At 35.3% G+C, this 17,871-nt stretch overlaps 1 protein-coding gene across 23 annotated transcripts in view; it reads left to right on the forward strand.

Annotated features, from left to right (window-relative positions):
• Positions 1-17,871, forward strand: part of Pex5l (peroxisomal biogenesis factor 5 like) — a 233,590-nt gene that overhangs the window by 51,448 nt on the left and 164,271 nt on the right. For 3 of the 23 annotated variants that reach the window (XM_074073692.1, XM_074073697.1, XM_074073698.1), the window contains exons 1-2: positions 8,232-9,335; positions 10,779-10,850. The exons of 4 other annotated variants lie outside the window; for them this stretch is intronic. In XM_074073692.1, coding sequence (XP_073929793.1) covers positions 9,243-9,335; positions 10,779-10,850 — 165 coding nt within the window. In that variant the 5' untranslated portion in view covers positions 8,232-9,242. Of the gene's footprint in view, positions 1-8,225; positions 9,336-10,778; positions 10,851-17,871 lie in introns of those variants that run through there. 16 more of the 23 variants (XM_074073703.1, XM_074073708.1, XM_074073690.1 and 13 more) reach the window with 11 other exon arrangements.

Below are 17,871 nucleotides of genomic sequence, written 5' to 3' on the forward strand. Positions count from 1 at the left end.
TCATACTCAAGTTTTCATCCATTGTAAACTTTTATCCTTTAACAAACTAAAAACAAGTGAAATACAATGAAAACAACTGGGTGTTGTTAAAAAAAAAAAAAAGAACAACAAAAAAAAAAAACCCAAACTCTAAATATGGCATCTCTGTTCTTTTTAAAACACATTAGGTTTGATGATATTGCAAATACACTTAGGTAAACGCATTTCTTTTCAGTATTTTCTACTCCCTGGGCAGTTCAGTTCTTAAATTTGCATAAAGAATTCCTATTGTTGATGTCCAAAAAAACTCCACAATAAATCCTTTTAGATGCTCCACTACACTGAACAATCTCACATTGTATTTTTTAGAATAGACTTAACTCTGTTTTGACAAATAGCAAGAAACAACAGGGAAAATTTAGACATTGATTAAGACTTTACAGAGAAAAATATATATCCTTCACTAAGTACAAAATGTTTTTCCTGTCAGTCAGATTATCTTTCTCTCAAAGTTATTTGTTTCATTATTTTTTTCTGAAATAATTGTATATATTACCAAGTTAAGTGAGTTCCTAGATGTGTCTATTGTGGATCCATTCATTGTGAATTTTAATCCTGATTACAGAAAATATGGTTGTTTTTATCACTTGTAATAGCCAGTATTGAAAAAGTAATCTCATTATTCACAGTAATGAATTAAGCATGTCATTATAAGATTGATGTGTGGTCAGCTATCTTTGTCAACTTGTGTTTTAACAGTTTCTGGGCTGTGACTGACTTTCAGCAGCTCCCAGCTGTTCTCTGTGCCTCTAACCTTCTTTTCTCCAATCCATTTCCCACCCTTAGTGGGCTTCCTAATGCACCAATTTGAAATATTACTCTTCTGCTTAAGATCTTCAGTGGCACCATGCTGTCCTTAACATCAAGAACAAATTCCTTATGCAATTTTTGTGACCCTTCCTTCCTCTCAATCCTCATCTGGCATCTCTCCCCACAGCCCTAACATTGCTCCACCTACACATACCCCCCTCAGAAGCTAGAGGGCCTCTACCAATTCTTACCTTTGAGTCTTCCCTCTTTATGGTTCTTCTCCATGCCTACCCAACAAGACCATACAAACAAACCATTCCCTGCCTACCTGGACAGGTCTGGCATCATTCACATCCTAGTATCTCCTCAACAAGGTTTTCCTGGGCCTCAATCCATGGCAAAGTCTTGCTGCCTTCCTCACAGCCCTATTCCTTGCCATGGGTGCCTCACAATTTCATAATGCTTTGTTTAATTCACTTCCTTTCCCATAGATATCAAGCTTTCTGAGGACAGGGATACCACCTGCCTTGTGTACTCTAAAGTCCTGGAATTTATTAAATTTATAGTAGATGATCAAAAATAATTATTGTATTAATGAAAGATAGTCACTTACATCAAGAAACTCACAATATAGTGATAAAGTCTACCAAAAATATAGCAAATCTGTCTCAGTATTACTTATACATGATACCTACATCTTTTATGAAAAAATCCAGGTATATTCAATCTGTATAAGGTACTAAAATAAAAAGTTTATCAATACATTTTTATCATAAAGTATAAAAATATAAAAAAATTTAAACTGAAAGAATAAAATGAACATACTTATGCCAAGGAAAAATATGCCACATATGAGAAGCTCAACATATCTTTCCTCTCTGAGCACCAAATAAAGGAGGGCTTTTCTGTTTGTTTTTTGAAGATCAGTTCTTTCTCATCAGCTTATTAAGTCATATGGAGTTTCCTATGAAAATCAATAAAGGACCAAAACACTTTGTATTCAAATACGTCAGTGTTTATTCTTTCTAGTAATGGATATCATATTTGATAAAAATGTCACAGATAATCTATTTTCTGTGAGTTTTTTGTGGTATATATAACCATATTGATTGAATCTAACATCTGTAGTTATAAAAGAACAAACATGACATGACCTTTGTTTCATACTAACATAACTTTGCCTACACAAATTCACCATATATTTGAATGTCTGACATTGTGATACATTTGTCTTGCACCTTCTCAAATTATCTTACCTTTATGACTTAAATATACAATTTCTAGACATCAAATCCCTTTTTGCTTGAGTCAAGGATTTATAGAATATTTAAGCACAATTGGTTGGTGGTGATTATTTATGCAAATTATTCAAACATTGCCTTTCAATGTAAGCCATCATATTTTTCCTTCATTGGTGGTAATATTTTCTATACTAAGCAAGGTGTTAGTTGATGCTTGTGTTAAAATAGTGACTTAGATTTGGCTTAGTGTCCCCTAGATTCTACTGTTTTAATTTCTTAACTGATATCACACGATTCATGGATAAATAAGCTGTGGCCCCAGATTTTCTTGTCCCTACATATCCTGTGGCTTGGAGAAGCTCCCGTATCAAATAGTTCCAAGAAGTCTTCATTCATAAAGAAGATAGATATGAATTCCAGACAAGCCCACCCTCTAGGAATTGTGATGTCTTATCTATTATGTGGTCATCATGAATTTATAAGCCATTGGAGAAAAGGAATGAGCTAAAGAATCCATGGGCTCATAGAGAGGTGACAAGATTTGTAGTGTTGAGCAGAAATATCTGTGGTTATCAAGGCCAGTGGGAAGAACTCAGTGATAAGAGTACTGAGTTGTACCTCCAGGAAATGTTTTCACTCTCGAGAGCAGAAAAGATTGATTCTAAGCTGTCATGGCTGTTTACAGATCGACATGAAAATTTTAAAATAATAATAATAATTCCCAAAGGTTCAAAGGTCATTTGAACCATAACAGAAATGCTGGTTGTAAGTCCATCACATAATTGTAGAATAAAGGTAAACAATTTTTTGCAATGAATTTTATGACTAAAGTACAAACTTTGGGTTGGCTCTTGTCAGAAACAAAATTTCATAAACAACTTTTTCTCAGACATAGGTCAACTTATCAAAAATGGGCTGGTTTAGAGAAGATATGAAAAGAGAAATAATAAAGAACTAATATATATATAGTAGGAATATGGGTTGCTTATTGAAGCAGCTACTTTTTTCTTTCTTTTTATTAAAAAGATTGCAGTTTTCTTTCATAGGTCATAAATGCATGATGTGCAAATCAGTTGTTAAAAAAGACTTAGCAGCAGGTGTAGGATGCCAGGTGTGCTGACTGCCAATGAGAAGGAAAAGGCCACTAGAGAGGCCAATGAATGATAAGAACACCTGGATTTGAGAAGGATACCACAAGGCCCCCACCAAACAGAGCCAATGTTTATAAGAATAGAAAAAAATGTCAATAATGATGTTGAAGCTGAAAATGAATCAGTAACTTTTAATTTTAAGCGGATTGTTTCTTGTTGTTTTTTGATGCAACAAATGTATAGAATATGTAGTTTGCCCTTTTCTTAGTTGTCAAGACTAGAGTTGGGGTGGAGGAGGCATTATGTGATAGTAGAATCCAGTTACTATTTGGGAATCCAAAATACTAAGGCTATTCTCTTAAAATCCTTTTATCCTATATCAACAACCACCCATGGCCTGGTGTGTGGGTGAGAGCAGAACAAGACCACCAAATGAAAGTCTTTGTTAGTTTCAGTTCCTTTGTAAATAGCACCAAGATTATATAATGCCAAGAGACAAGCAGATTAAAATATACAATTTTGCAATCATTAATGTCTCAGCAGGCAGAAAATAACTTGTACATGTCAGTCATCACCTGCCATACTACTGCCTTTACAGCTTCTAGTGAAGCCAACTCTAGAGGGAATGAGAGCATGATTCTTGTAGAGAAAAGAACCTTCCAAATGAAAGAAAAATTGGACTCAGAACTTCTTGTAAAAGAGATTGTTTTTTGTTTCCTGTTTCTTTGAATGTGGTTCTGTTTGGTTTTAAGGGTGAGGGAAGTTAAGAAAGAGCTTACTTATTGTCCTCAAAGTAACATAGAACATTGCAGAATCTGACATAATTGAAATTTCAAGTTGAAGTTCTGTTTTCTGCCTACTCTATCTATGCTACCCAAGTGTTGTTCCTGAAAACAAATGTGACCCCTCTGGGAAGCCACCAGGCCTATCCTGAGGCTTGCTACTTCTGTTATGTGTGCCAGAGGTTAATACTTTTCTATGTAGCCCAGAGTGAAATGAAGTTGTTTGCTGTTTTTCATATATGCAGGAAATACTGATGATCAAAGGATGTAAGATTGAGGTCATGGTGGTTAATATCAATTCAAACTGCCTACTACATCATGGATTTGTCTCAAAAAGTTGAGTTGTTTGATCACTTGCTTTTGCCTAAGAACTATAAAAATCCCAGCTCTTTGATCAGAAATTGTCTTCCTTAATCCTAGTGATAGGACCTATCACTAGCACTTAAACTAGAAATGTAGTTCACTAATTTGTTTTTCAAAATAAAAGCCATGATTTACTACAGAGAAGCACATCCTAAACATTTAATGCACTTATTTTGGAAGCTTATTGAAACAATGGTTTTGCTTTTCTGAGTTTTTAAAGAAAATTAAATAAAATAAGCCTTGAGTGAAAGAATGTATATAAATGTGAGTGTTTACTAAACTTAAAAAATATAGGGATAGATACCCAAAAAAGCAAGTATAGTAAAATTTCAGTGGTAGAATTTAAGTGGTGGTTATGCAAGGGCCCACTATAAAATTCTTTTAACTTTCATGATAAAATGCTAGAAAAGATATATTAGAAAACACATACCTAAAATTGAATTTATGCAATAACTTGAGATTGAATGACCTTAATGGGTAATTATGTTAGAGAATTCTTAATTTTTGGGAAACTTAGAAGATAAAAAATGCTTTTAAAGGCCTTTATAAACCTTTTAGGCTATTTATTATCTTAAAGATCAAGATCTAGCTGCAAAATGGAAAGCATAAAAAAGGGACTGCCAAGTTGTTGTAAAAAAGTAATATTGTACATCACTGCCATGTCATTGCCTAACTAGTAACTGGAGTGTTTTCCCAATTACAGTTAGCCTTAAGATAGGAAAAATCACTTAAGTATCTGGGCTTATGAATATGATTTAAGACATAGTTTTTAAATGTCACAATATATTTGTTCTGTTTGCGTTCTCTTCTCACCTCACGATATACCTTTAGAACTGAGTTTTTTGACCATATACTTTATCTGCTCATGCCTGATCCAAAACTAAAACAGTGAGCCCTATGTCTACTCTGTTTTACCATAATATGACAGCATTTGGAATAGGGTGGGGTTTCTATGAATGCCATTTTAAAAAGAAGAAAAAAAACCTAATTCTAAAAGAAAATGCCCTGCTTAACAAGCCCCTTTACAAATGATTCTCTGTAACAATCACATTTCCCCTTCAGAAAGCTGATTTCCCCTGTATGTAAGAAAAATCAGAGATTGACAGCTATCCTTTTAACTGCTAAGACAGTTTGGCTTCTATTTAAAAGTTTTGTTCAGGCTTATGTCCTAAAGCTCTCAAGCTTTTCATTAAGGAGAAACCTACCCCCCACTTCTGTTTTCTCTTTTCATTGATTCTTTGGCTCCCATGGCAGTGGTCCCTGTGGTTATGCTGACTCTGTAGCTCTGTGGATCTTAAAAAAAAAAAAAAAGGTTATGTGTGACCAAAGTGTTGTCAAAGAGTTGAGAAGCTTAATATAATAAGGGAAAGTCCAGAGGAAAGGAACATATTAAATGCAGTAAACAAAACTTTATTCATCCATCCTACCACACTTGCCACTAGGGACATAAGCAATAATTGCAGCTGAATCTCTACATTAAAAAAAAAAATTATTCCCAGAAACACAATAAAAGAAGGGTGAAGCCCTGATCCAGTCCTTTTTCTGCAAAGTCATCTTTGAGTCTTTTCTATAGCAATTTTATAGTTTTCTTAAGCAATCATATTTTGCTTCCTTTTTTAATTATGAACAAAATACATTTTTATTTCAAAAAAGTATTCCCAATTATAAAGAAAAAGGCACACATCATGCATAATTCTTTCTCCCAGAGAAAAAAGTCTTTTAGTATTTGGCATATAATCCTCCATATTTTTTTTTCTATAAAGATACAGCACATGAGTACAAATTTTAAAAGAGAAGCAGCTTTTGTACAAAGTGGCTTAGATCTTTCTTGCTTTATGAATTACAACTCCATTAATCTCTTATACTGATATTTTCACTTTATAAAAAAAAAATTAGTTCTTCTTGAACTATTGATGTAGTCAAGACCTATAAGGGAAGGAGGAATAACTACAACTTTCCCAACATTTTTTCCCCATATCCTTTGTATTTTGGTGAGCATTCTTGCTCCCTCTTTATCTTTTCACCCAAGCTTCCTATGGGAAAGTAAGTCTTCATTCCCTATTACTAATGTATTCAATAATTTATTCTGGCTTCCATCTTCACTTCTTCTTTTCCTACTCATTGACTTTTGGTGTCAAACACAATGACAGTTTGCAGTTCATATCCTTATTTAACCTCTTAGCAACATTTGACACTATTCAGAAGTATTTCTCCTTTGACTATTCCATTGTTCTCTTCCTACAGCTGTGGCCACTCCTCTTCCTCTTCTTCCTTTCCTGACTTCTTTTCTTTTGCCCATTCTTTTAAGGTAACCATTCCATAGGTCTCTGACCTTAGTCCTCACCTCTTCTGTCTCTACATTTTCTCCTCTGAAGAGCTCATCCACTCAGTAACTTTAATTTTCTCTATTAACCTGTATATCCTGCCCTTATCTCTCCTCTCTATATAAGCCCATACATCCAATGGTCAACCAGATCTTTCCACTTGGATGAACTTTCCAAAGACACCACAAACTCAGCAAGTACCATGTCCACAAATTATCTTCTTTCCCAGTCCTTTTTCTCATTGATACTCTATTGGTTCTAAGAAAGAGTGCTAGTAAAATGATAATGTACCCTAATTATGACTGCTTTAGAAAGAAAAGAAAAGAATTGTTGTTAGTGAGCAAAAAAGAAAGTAAACAACTATTGTTAGTGAATATGAACCACTTTTTGAATTTATCAATGCAGAGAGAAGGAGATTAAAATTAAAGTCTTTAGGGGAAAGCAGATCTGAGAAAATCACTTTTCAGGGAAGCAAAATCTTAAGCAATTTTCAGGCAGTTGGAAGAAAGATGATGCAAAAGAGATTAAAGAGGGAAAATGAAAGAATAGGAACAACTATGAAGTTGACAGCTAAGAAGACAGTAGGAAGAATATTATATTCATGTGACATTTGCTTTAATAAATTCATGTCTACTGTGTATCATTCATTGCAAACTGTTTTGCAGTATTTATATGAAAGCTTTAATCTTGGCATTTATTTTGACACCTGTAATTAGGCAAAAATTGCAATTTGTATTATTAGCTGTATCAAGTTTTCCTTTTCCAAAATTTCATATATATATACATATATATCCCATTCCTAATGAGAATGAAGATTCCTCTTAATTCAACCCATACACAACTAGTGTCTTTCAATTGAAATTCTCACTTTTTAATAAGCTCATATTTTGAAGCGAACATTCAAATTTTCAGGTCTCTATCCCATCAGCTTCTGTTATTGTTGTTAACTTAGTTACTAAATTTTCTTGTGTAATACATTCTATATTTGTAGCCATGATGCTGTTTTCCTATACAGTTTCTGAGTGTTTTGATTTATTTAATTTAGTCCATCTTTCTGTTCTACATTTGTGGAGAAGAAAGTGAAGGGAAGGGTAGGAAGCAGAAGGTAGACAGGGTTTAGAAGAGATGCTGGAAGTCTGCACAAAGCAAAGGTGGGCTTGATATTCTTAAGAAAACTACAGATCTAAAATTGAGTAGTGTTTTAAAAGTTAACAGCACTAACAAAAAACTAGATGATTCTCTCCCAAGTTAGTAGGAAAGAAAGCAGAATAGTGTAAGATGGAGATACTGCCTTTGGAGTTTCAGAGATTGGGCAGCAATCCTGAGCTAAAAGCTTCTTACAGGAAGCAAAGCCTTGTCAGCAAACAATGACCATTTCTTTTATCTCTTCTCTCTCTCTTTTCTCCAACCTTCACATCCTCAGTTTATGCTCCCCCACTCTAATGCCTCTCCTTAGCTGTGCTGAGAGAATAGTGCACAATATTGGCCATTAGCAGGCAGCATGCTAACGCTAGGCGGAAAGAGGACCAGCCTTATTGCCTCAGTTGAAATCCTCAGCTCCAGTGTCTTGCTCCCTTAGGGAGGTGGGAGGAGCACAGGAAGTGATTACCCTCTGGCTTCTCCTCCCACAGAAGCCCTGCCCCCTCATACTTGGACAGGAAAGAGTAGCTTTCTTCCTCCTAGTTCAGTTCTTTGGCTAATATGAAAGACCCCGAAGAAGCTATGGACTTGCTTTTTGTGCTTGGCAAAAGTGCATAGATAGAAGCCAGGGCGTCCTGGCTGGGAGGGAGGAGAGCTGAAGATCCTTGACTGGGCTGGCTGATCTAAGCAGTCAAAGTGGGCAGCTGAGTTCTTGAAAGAGGATTATGCTGGCACTAGAAATAAGCAGTAAGTGAGTGAGTGACTGTGTGGCTTAGAAAAGGATTAATCTCCCAGGGGTTATGGGTAAACTAGAAAATACTGTTTAATTCTAGAGTAAAACTGTAAGACTGCTGGCTTTGTGTACTGTTATGTGCTGTTTGGAGACTAGGGGCTTAAGTACAAAATCAGAGCTCTAAGTCCCTTTTCCTACTCCTAGAAAATTTCACTTCTATTCAAAGTAGTTGGTGACATACTCTCCTTTCCTGACCCCTCTTCCCAGGAAAATTTACTACTAAATAAGATAAGGAGTTGGGATTAAATTGGAGAGGTGGAATTTAATTAATATTGACAGAAACTGCAATTGTGAATTATGTTCTGTGAGTGCTGATATTATTGTACCTATTAGCAGTGATTGTCAAGGAAGTCTGGGTCAGAGGATTAAAAAGGGTGAACTTAAGAACTTTTATAAGAAAGAGGCAGAATAGTCCATATGTGAGGAATTAAATAGAAAAATTATATAATAAATAATAGATTGTCTTTTAAAAAATTAAAGGGGAATGAACAGCAGTCAGGGAGCATAAAAATATATGGAGAAAATTAGTTAGGAAAAGAAATTTTTGTTTCAATGACTCTTTGTGCTAGCCAAAAATTTCACAATGTTTTCAAAGTCAAAATAATGATTCAAGAATTATTGTTATACATTATTAATATTGTTCCTGGGCAAGATCTGTGGTTCTCTGGTCAGCAAGTTCTGGCAATGAAGCCACTGCTGCTTGTGCAAAGAATTCTGGGATGTCTGACAGTGAAATGGATGGAAGGACTCACATTCCATCTCTACTTAATGTCCTTTTGTCCAGAAATCGGGTCATGCAAATGAGCTACTTGGTACGTATACAAATCAATATTTGGAAAGGCATTTCTAAATGTTTACATTAGAGGGTCTCTGGACAATATCTTTTGGCAACCAGTAGACTAAAAGGGTACAAATGCAAAGTGATAGGAAGGAAGTCAGCTTGACTGAAATCAACCTTGTCTTTTTGTTTTCTATGAGTTCTGTAATGGAACCTCAAATGAGGACAAGAATAATAATAGAGAGAAATACTGTGGCCATCTTCTCTGTTCTAAGTGGCCAAATTCATTAATGTGTGAATGAGAATCTGGATTTTATTTATGCACCCTAATACTTGAAGATTCCTTATTACAGTTAAAAACACAAAAATAGGAGGCATGTTTACAGGGGGAGGAATTCATAAATCAAGTTTGAACTGTTATAAAGGAAAAAAGCCTGTGTTCCACAATGTAAAGAAGATTTACATCATAGTCACTAAAAGGTATATATCTTCCCCTAATGGGATGGGGATTCTCATATGACACAGGATAAGAAATATGGTCGGTTCTCTTACTTGTATTCAATGCAGCTATTATCTAAAACAAGGATTTAAAAGAAACCTTGACTATAGCTAACTAAGTAGTAATTTTTATTTTCCACGTGTTACTGGAATGAAGAAGTAGCATGACATTTTTAGTACTCCCATCAGCTCTTGCACTGGGAGAATAAAAAGGACTCAAACATATTATCATCCTTCTGTAGAACAACTGTAAATTATTGTTGTAACCTATGTGCTTTTCCATCTTTGGAACTTATCATTACAGATTTTGCTATGGGGGAGATGGGTGGGGAGTGGGTGAGATCAAAAATACCAATAACATTACACCAATGAGGTGCATTTTTTAAGACCGTCTGTACGCTTCCAAACTTTTTAACAACCTAATTTTGAAATGTATTTTATTTTTTTCAAAATTACTTGCATTGTTTTTTTCTACTATTAATATTAATTGGATTTATAAACAATATTGAAAATTTAAAGATTCATTATTTCAGTTGTATAATAAATCTCTTATTCTTAAAATTATGTAGGGCATTAAAATAAAAGATTTAATATTTGAACCTTAATCATAGTATAATCCTAAATGAAATTTCTGTCCTTTAAAGAAATGTGCAAGATTCTTCAAGGAATTGCTTATTTATCTCAAAGTGTTGCCGAATCTTTTCTGAGACTACTGAATAAAAGAGAAACAGAAAAATTAAGAAAAGATCAAAGGCATAATTTGGATGGGAGAGGGGAAGCATAAACTCTTGATGAATAATTATAAGGCAGCAGTTTAACAATAAAAATACTTGCTGTTGCGCACAAGAAACTAACATAGCACGATACCTGTGACTAGTTAGCACAAGGCTGAGTAGAGACTTACCTTTAAGAAGTATTGAGAATTAAGATTATTAATGGAAAGAAACTAAATGATCATTTAAAATTATTCTTTCACAAGAAAAGTAAAGAACAAGGATATGGAAAACTAAGCAGTGATGAAGACTTCGAAATAATTGTTGATCAAAAGCAGGTAAGTGAATACTTACATACATTTTCTATTGTTTCATTATAGATTTTTTACAACAAAAGCAGTTTGGGTGTTCAGCCCTTCCCTGACAGCAGTATTTGCCTGTCTCCTTGAGGTGTGTTAACAGATTGATTTGAGAGCAGCTAACCCTCCCCAGATGATTGATGCCTTTGTCCCACTGGCTTCTGTATGATGCCAACATTTATGTTCTATATGAAAGAATGATGAAACATAAAGCTAGAGCAAGATAAGAAAACTTTTGGAAAACTAAAGGCTGCACTGATAAAGCAAGTCAAAACAACAATGATAATTTGGGGAAAACAAAAGATTTAAATAACAAGAAATTATGTTATTTTGAAAATGAGAAACACTACCATTAGTGTGTCTAGTAAAACAATGAATATGATTTAGAGGAATGGATAAAAGGCTGTGAAAGTTTGAGAAATTTAAAAATATCTTTCCCAATTTAATTTCTCAGATTGTCCACAGTAAATTTAGAGATGATTTTTAAAAACAAAGGAAGAGGCTACTTAATAGTCTGTAATACCTCCCTAATTCATGAAATCTCTAGCTTGGATGTTATATGGGTCCATAAGGTGAAATGAAAATTGCTTAATAGACCATTAACAATGACATAACAGGTAGTGAAAGGTATCCAGCGCATGACACTGAATTGGCATTAGTCCTTTAACGTCTTTGTTAATTATCAAGGAGACATGATAACTGCACATCTGTTTAGTGTGTGAGTGGCACTGAGTCTGAGGGCAATATAAACTCAGGTGGAGACAGAGTGATGATTCAAAGGGATCTGAGCAGATGAAGACGTTAGAAAAAAAAGAAGCCAGTAATTTACAGAAAGACAAGCTAAATTTGGACAACTTCTTAATGTTTAGTCATTGCATTAAAGGAACCATTGGGTGTATTTTTGACAAAAAGGGAAATTGTAACCAGAAGGTAGCAGACAGGAATAATTGACTTAGAGACCTGTGTGTTGGAATAATTGAGGCAACTAAAGTGGTCTTCTGGGAAAAACCTGGCAAAACATCTCTGTGAAGGTACACAATATGCTGGTATTAAAGGGTTTTAGAGGGTCTCAGACTCAAACTGCCTCTACATCACTTGGCTTCTCCTGAGTAAAGCAGGGGGAAGATGTAGGGGGTTGGCTCTGTATTTTGCTATTTAGTGCCAGATTGTCAGGTTAGTTAATAAAGTAAGTGGGGCTGTAGCCCAAGTGCTTTGCTGAGCTGCTATTATTCCAATAATGCCAGATTAATTGCTCAGGGCATGCAATCTACATCCTCACTGATCCCACCCACAGACCTGGATTCTGATTAAAGGAGTGTATCTACCTATCAAATCACTAGTGAACTATAACTAAGTGCATTGTGAGAAAACAAATACATATACATTTCTCCATCAAAATGAAGTTTTTAAAATTTCTCCTTTTATCATATAGAAGTGAAATTCTTACTTTTTTCATCTTTACTATCTGTCTCCCCAAAGCTGGGATTGTTTGCTTTTTGTTAAATCTTTGTGTTTTAACTAAATTTTGGTGTTCAGAAACAACATTGCATATTGAGATCCTTGAGTAGGAAGCCCAAGGAAGTTACTATTCTTTCTTCTCATGGTAAATTTCACAAAATTTATATTGTGATTGATCATATTTTATTCACTGCAAAGGAATTTTGAAAAAAAGAGAATAAAATTTCTGGTTTTCTTCAGAAGACAGTATTTTCCTTACTGGATCAAATGAGGGTAGATTCCACTTGCTCAGTCATCCTTTGCCTCCATGGTTATCATTTTCCTTCCAGAGCAGTTGCACAAGTTGGTACCATTTGGCACTGGCCCAGTGTTAATGAGTCATTCATGTCAAAACATGTTGCAAAGCAATTATGAACATGAGTTGGCTTTGGCATTTGCTGTTGGCATGAATAGTTCTTCCTTGTTTATGAGGCTTATTTAGTTGTGTGTTGTGAGCAAATCCTAAGTTTAAAAAATGACAAAGTTGATACCTCAAACTAAATATTTGGGAAAGCACTGTAATTAGTCCTTATAAAACTATGAAAAAAATTCCAAAATCTAAGAGAGCAACAAATTAAATATGTGTGGATATGGGCAAAATACATTTCTCTGCAGAAGCAGAGTGTTGTTTCATCTCAGAGATATGAGGCTAAATATATGGTGAAATTATACATATCTATGTATATGTGTAGTAAAATTAAAACTATAGATTTTTATACTACTTTGTCAAGCATCTTTGTATGTTCAATCTGTATCTTTTCAGAAACACAATAGAAACTTGCTTGTTAATTTTCATATAATTGCAAATGTTTTTTTCAGTAAGTGATGCCAAAATAAAGTCTAAAGAAGATAAATAAAATAATTGCAGTGTTGTGGACAGAAGTTGACTGGTCTTATATCCATCACTCAGCTGTCACTCTGCAAATGCTGTACAAGCTGCATGCCATTTTATCAGTGAGGTGATTCCAAAGTCTTACACTTCCACAGACAACAACACTCTTGCTTATGTACATGAGTTAATAACAAATGCAGCACGCAATATGTAGATTTTGTTTTTGTTGGCTGCTGCATTCAAAAGGGCAAAAAAATGATTCTGTGGTATTTTGATATGGAAAAAAGTAAATTTTATACATATATAAGGTTTTATTCTTGAAAGGCAGCATTGCACTTCTACCTTTGTAAAATTTTACTGGCAAAATTTATTTGAGATGCATACTTAAAAATTCTAGAGAATTCTTAAATTAGTGTTAATATCCTAAAGTTATAGATGACATATAACACACATACACACAGAGTCATTTGAATATAAACAAATCATGTTGGAATCAGAGCCTACATTTTCCACCCCCAGGGTTTTAAACTTCAAGGTTATAATTTTAATTTTTTTTGTCAGTACTGGGATTTGAGCTCATGGCCTCATACTTGGTAGCTAGGTGCTCTACCACTTGAACCATACCCAGGCCTTTTTTGCTTTAGTTATTTTTCAGATAGGCTCTTGTGGTTTTGCCTGGGACTGGCCTCAGGCCGTGATCCTCTTATCTAGGCCTCCTGTGTAGCTAGGATCACAGGTGTGTGACAGCATGCCCAGTATATTGGTTGACATAGGATCTTGCCTGGGCTGGTATCAAACCATGATCCTCCTGCTCTATGCCTCCAAGTAGCTGGGATTATAGGCAGGAGCACCTGGCCTTGAAATCTTAGTGCTCTTAAAACCAAATAATAGATATAAAAATAATATATAATTAGTGAATGCTATATTTGCTTTCTAGAATATTAAAAGCAAAAATCTCAAATATATTAGATTATTTTATTATGAAAATATTCTTTCCTGATTGGACGAGAAGGGGTTGGGACTGTGGATGCAGTCACAGAGCACTTGATTAGCATAAGGCCCAGGGTATGATCCCCAGAACTGAAGAAGAAGAAAAGAAGAAGGAAAAAAACTGATTGAGGAGAAAAGTGTCTTGATTAGAAATAAATCCCATGTAAACATGAATTTCCTTCTGAAATTACTGAGATTTCAAGGATAGAAATGGAGGAGTAGATGGTCAAGTACCTGTAGTAAGCAATTAAAAAACATTAACCACTTTGAATAAATAAAATAATCCTTTTTTACTTTTTGGTAGTGCTGAGGTTTGAACTCAGGGCCTCACATTTGCCAAGCAATCACTCTACCATGTGAGCCACACCTCCAGCCCCTTTTTGCTTTAGTTTGTTTTTCAGGTTTGTCTCACACTTTTGCCTGGGCCAGCCTCAATCCTCCCACCTCCACCTCCTGAGTAGCTGAAATCATGTACCACCATTCCCTGCTCATTCTATTTTAGATTACTATTTTAAAATTATTTTTGTTAGCACATATTAATTGGACAAAGGGGTTTTAAAGTATTATTTTTAATTATATTAGAGCCAACTTAACTGAAGGTACTAGATAGATAATTTTTCTAAAATTTTTTCAAATTTGAAGTAAACTTGAAACATTAAAATCAGAATATTTTGATTATGTGAAGCACACAGTTATAGGTTTAAGCATCGCAAAAACAGGTTTCACAAAATGCAGCTTTATGCAACTCAAAGTCAGAACTGCATGTCTCTCAGTGCAGTAAGGTGGAAAGATGACCATGGTCAGCCTTTTATAAGGAGAACCAGTGTACATAAGTCAGCACAGCATTTCTCAAGCTTCAGCTTCCTGGGCTACCCTTGGAGGGCTGTTATAACAGAGTGCTGGGCCCTGTCCCAGGTGTTTCTGAGTTTGTGATCTGGGATGGGGCCTGAGGATTTGCATTTCCAAGTTCTCAGTGCTGGTACCAGACCACAGTTTGAATGAGAATAGTGGTCAAAGAAAATAACTATTTTTCCTAAAGGAAAAAAAAAAAGTGACTGGTAATAAAGTTGATATCCTTCCCCTGGGTCTTACCTGGAAATCTAAAAACTAGAATTCATGGACACCCAGCATGATACTGAAGGTGCCTCTAAAGACCCAAGTTTGCAGCCTGGCTGAATTCCACATGGTAGCCTCTTCATCTTGAAACTGTTAGAGCCCAGTTTCCTTATTTGTAACATAATAACTCTGCTCTTCTCATCTCCTAGAGTTTATCATATTTATAAAATCTGTAAAAATGCCTAACAGTGTAATATATGTCATTTTAATAAGCTAATTGTCCCGACCCAACACTTTTCCTTTACCTCCAATTTCACAAACAAGAACTTTGGAGTTGCCCAGAGTCCTGCATTAGGTACAAAGAGCACTGGAAGCTAGCACTCACTCTCCTGAGGTCCAGTCTGATGCTTTTTGTCACTCCACAGAGATCAGTACCATGGCCCATCACTGAGTTAAGAAGCTGTTTTGCCTTGGTGCTCTAATTATATAAAATAACCATCTACTATGAGTTATTATAATTAGCCAAGATTTATTTATTGAACTCTCACAGGGATAAACTTTTCCATAAACACTGTTTACTTCCCTTTGTTGACTCCTAGGCATTGTCACAAGAGACATGCCCTTCCAGACCAATGCATACATAATGAGGGCTAAAGGTAGCTGTTGACAATCACTTTTCCTAAGGGAAGACTTCTGCCTGGCCTGAGAGGTACCAGGGAGAGAGACAAGACCCATTTTTGAGAGTCTCTTTTAAAATTTGCAAGAGAAGCCTGAGCAGAAAGCAATGGACATTAGAACATCTGTGATATTTTCCTAAAGAAACAAAGTAGAATTACTCCCTCTGTCTCCAATAGTACATTAACATTTGAGAAGGATTATAATTCTGTCCTAGTGGTCTTTTGGGAATGGATCCTAAAAGGAAATAAAGGCCAATCTGAAATAAAAATGAAAGGGAAAGAAAAACAGATTAATGGAAAAGATATCCATTTTCCTTCTGGAGCTAACAGATAGAATGGTCATACCACCATCTAAGCAGCTGACTTCATCTCAGACTCATAAAGAGTGAAAAAATGATAAGAGTAATGTGTGTCACTACTTGTATTAAGCACCATCTGACCTGTGCCATATTGGCCATATCAATGTAGTGACTCCCATTTAAAAATAATTCAATTCCTGTTTACTTCTGAGACTTACAGAATCTCTTGGTATCATGTATAACAGTCTCCCTAGAATCTTCTTGGATTTCTGTATTTGGTCAGCAAGACCAAAAACCCCTTTAGAGTTGCAGAAAGGAGACCACCTATTCATCCTGGAGATCCTGAGCAGAGGACTCTGTGGCACTCAGAGACTCAGCATCTGATACATGTATGATGCTCTGATTATGCTCACAGTAGATACAGGTTTGTTAACAATTTCCTCACAAAAGACTGATAGATAAGAAATGGTGAAATAAAAAAAAGCCAGCTTTATTTGCTGTCTATCTGAAATTAGCATTGTCATAAACAAAAGCTGACTATATAATAGTCAATTCCATCTTGTCTGCAAAGCTATTTGTCATCAATAAATATTGTACAAAGAAGGGGGAAAATTTTTCCATTAGGATAAATTTATTCCTAAATATCCTCATTTGTATTAAGGAATACAAAAATAATTCTGAATTGCTGATAATTTAGGGGGAAAGTCACAATGACACAAAACAGTGCTTTCCTTGTAAATTCACAGCGTAAATTCAATTTTTTTTCTGTTTAGCTTCATGCCTTTCAGCTTAGTGTTCTGATTCCCCTAAGCATCACTTGACTGGGGAAAACACAAAGGGCAAACCTAATATTTTAATTTCAGAATCTTATGACTGAAGATTACTAAAGTATGAGGTATTAGGACCACTTTTCACACAGAGGCATGCCAAAGAGCTAAAGTAGGCATCCATCCTCGTAGTTTCTAGTCTTAGCTTTGCTACTTGCTAAGCAAAAGACTATGGAGTAAGCAATTTCAGTTCTCTGAGTTTTCATTTCTTCATCTGTGCAATGGAAGAATATCATCTGGATCACACGTCTGTCATGAGCTCAAATGGGGGATACTTCCCTGGAGAGCCCTGTGTCCTCCTCCTCCTTTGGTCAGAGCCAGGAGTAGAATCCAGGGCTGCTGCTGTTTAGTCTGGTACTCTTTCCACTAATAATTCACACTTTCTAAGTGATGAATTGGAAATGGGTTTTGTGTCATGACTACTTCACTTTGGTTATTTTTACCGATTTACTCCTGAGCATTCTGCGCACCTTCTAAGTGGCACACTAGCAGATATTCCAGTCTAGTGCATTTTCAGTTGTGCCCAGCATTGTGACTATAACCCAGAACTTATACTTCTTATATACTTGCTTCTCTCACACAATGGGTAAGATCAGGGCCTTGACAGTGAGAAATCTGAGTAAAATCAAACTATGGTTATGTAATAACTCTACTGCCTTGGGAAAATTAGCTAGCTTTTCTGAGCCTGAAGCTGTTCTGCTATAAAATTAGGGAAATAATATCTAGTCCATAAAGTAGTTGGAAGGTTTAAATTCCTGAATATAAATGCTTAGCAATGTGCATGGTGGTAATAAATGCTTTATAAATGGCAGGCACTATGCT

This window comes from Castor canadensis, chromosome 5 (genome assembly GCF_047511655.1).
Source record: "Castor canadensis chromosome 5, mCasCan1.hap1v2, whole genome shotgun sequence".
NCBI classification, from domain to species: domain Eukaryota; kingdom Metazoa; phylum Chordata; class Mammalia; order Rodentia; family Castoridae; genus Castor; species Castor canadensis.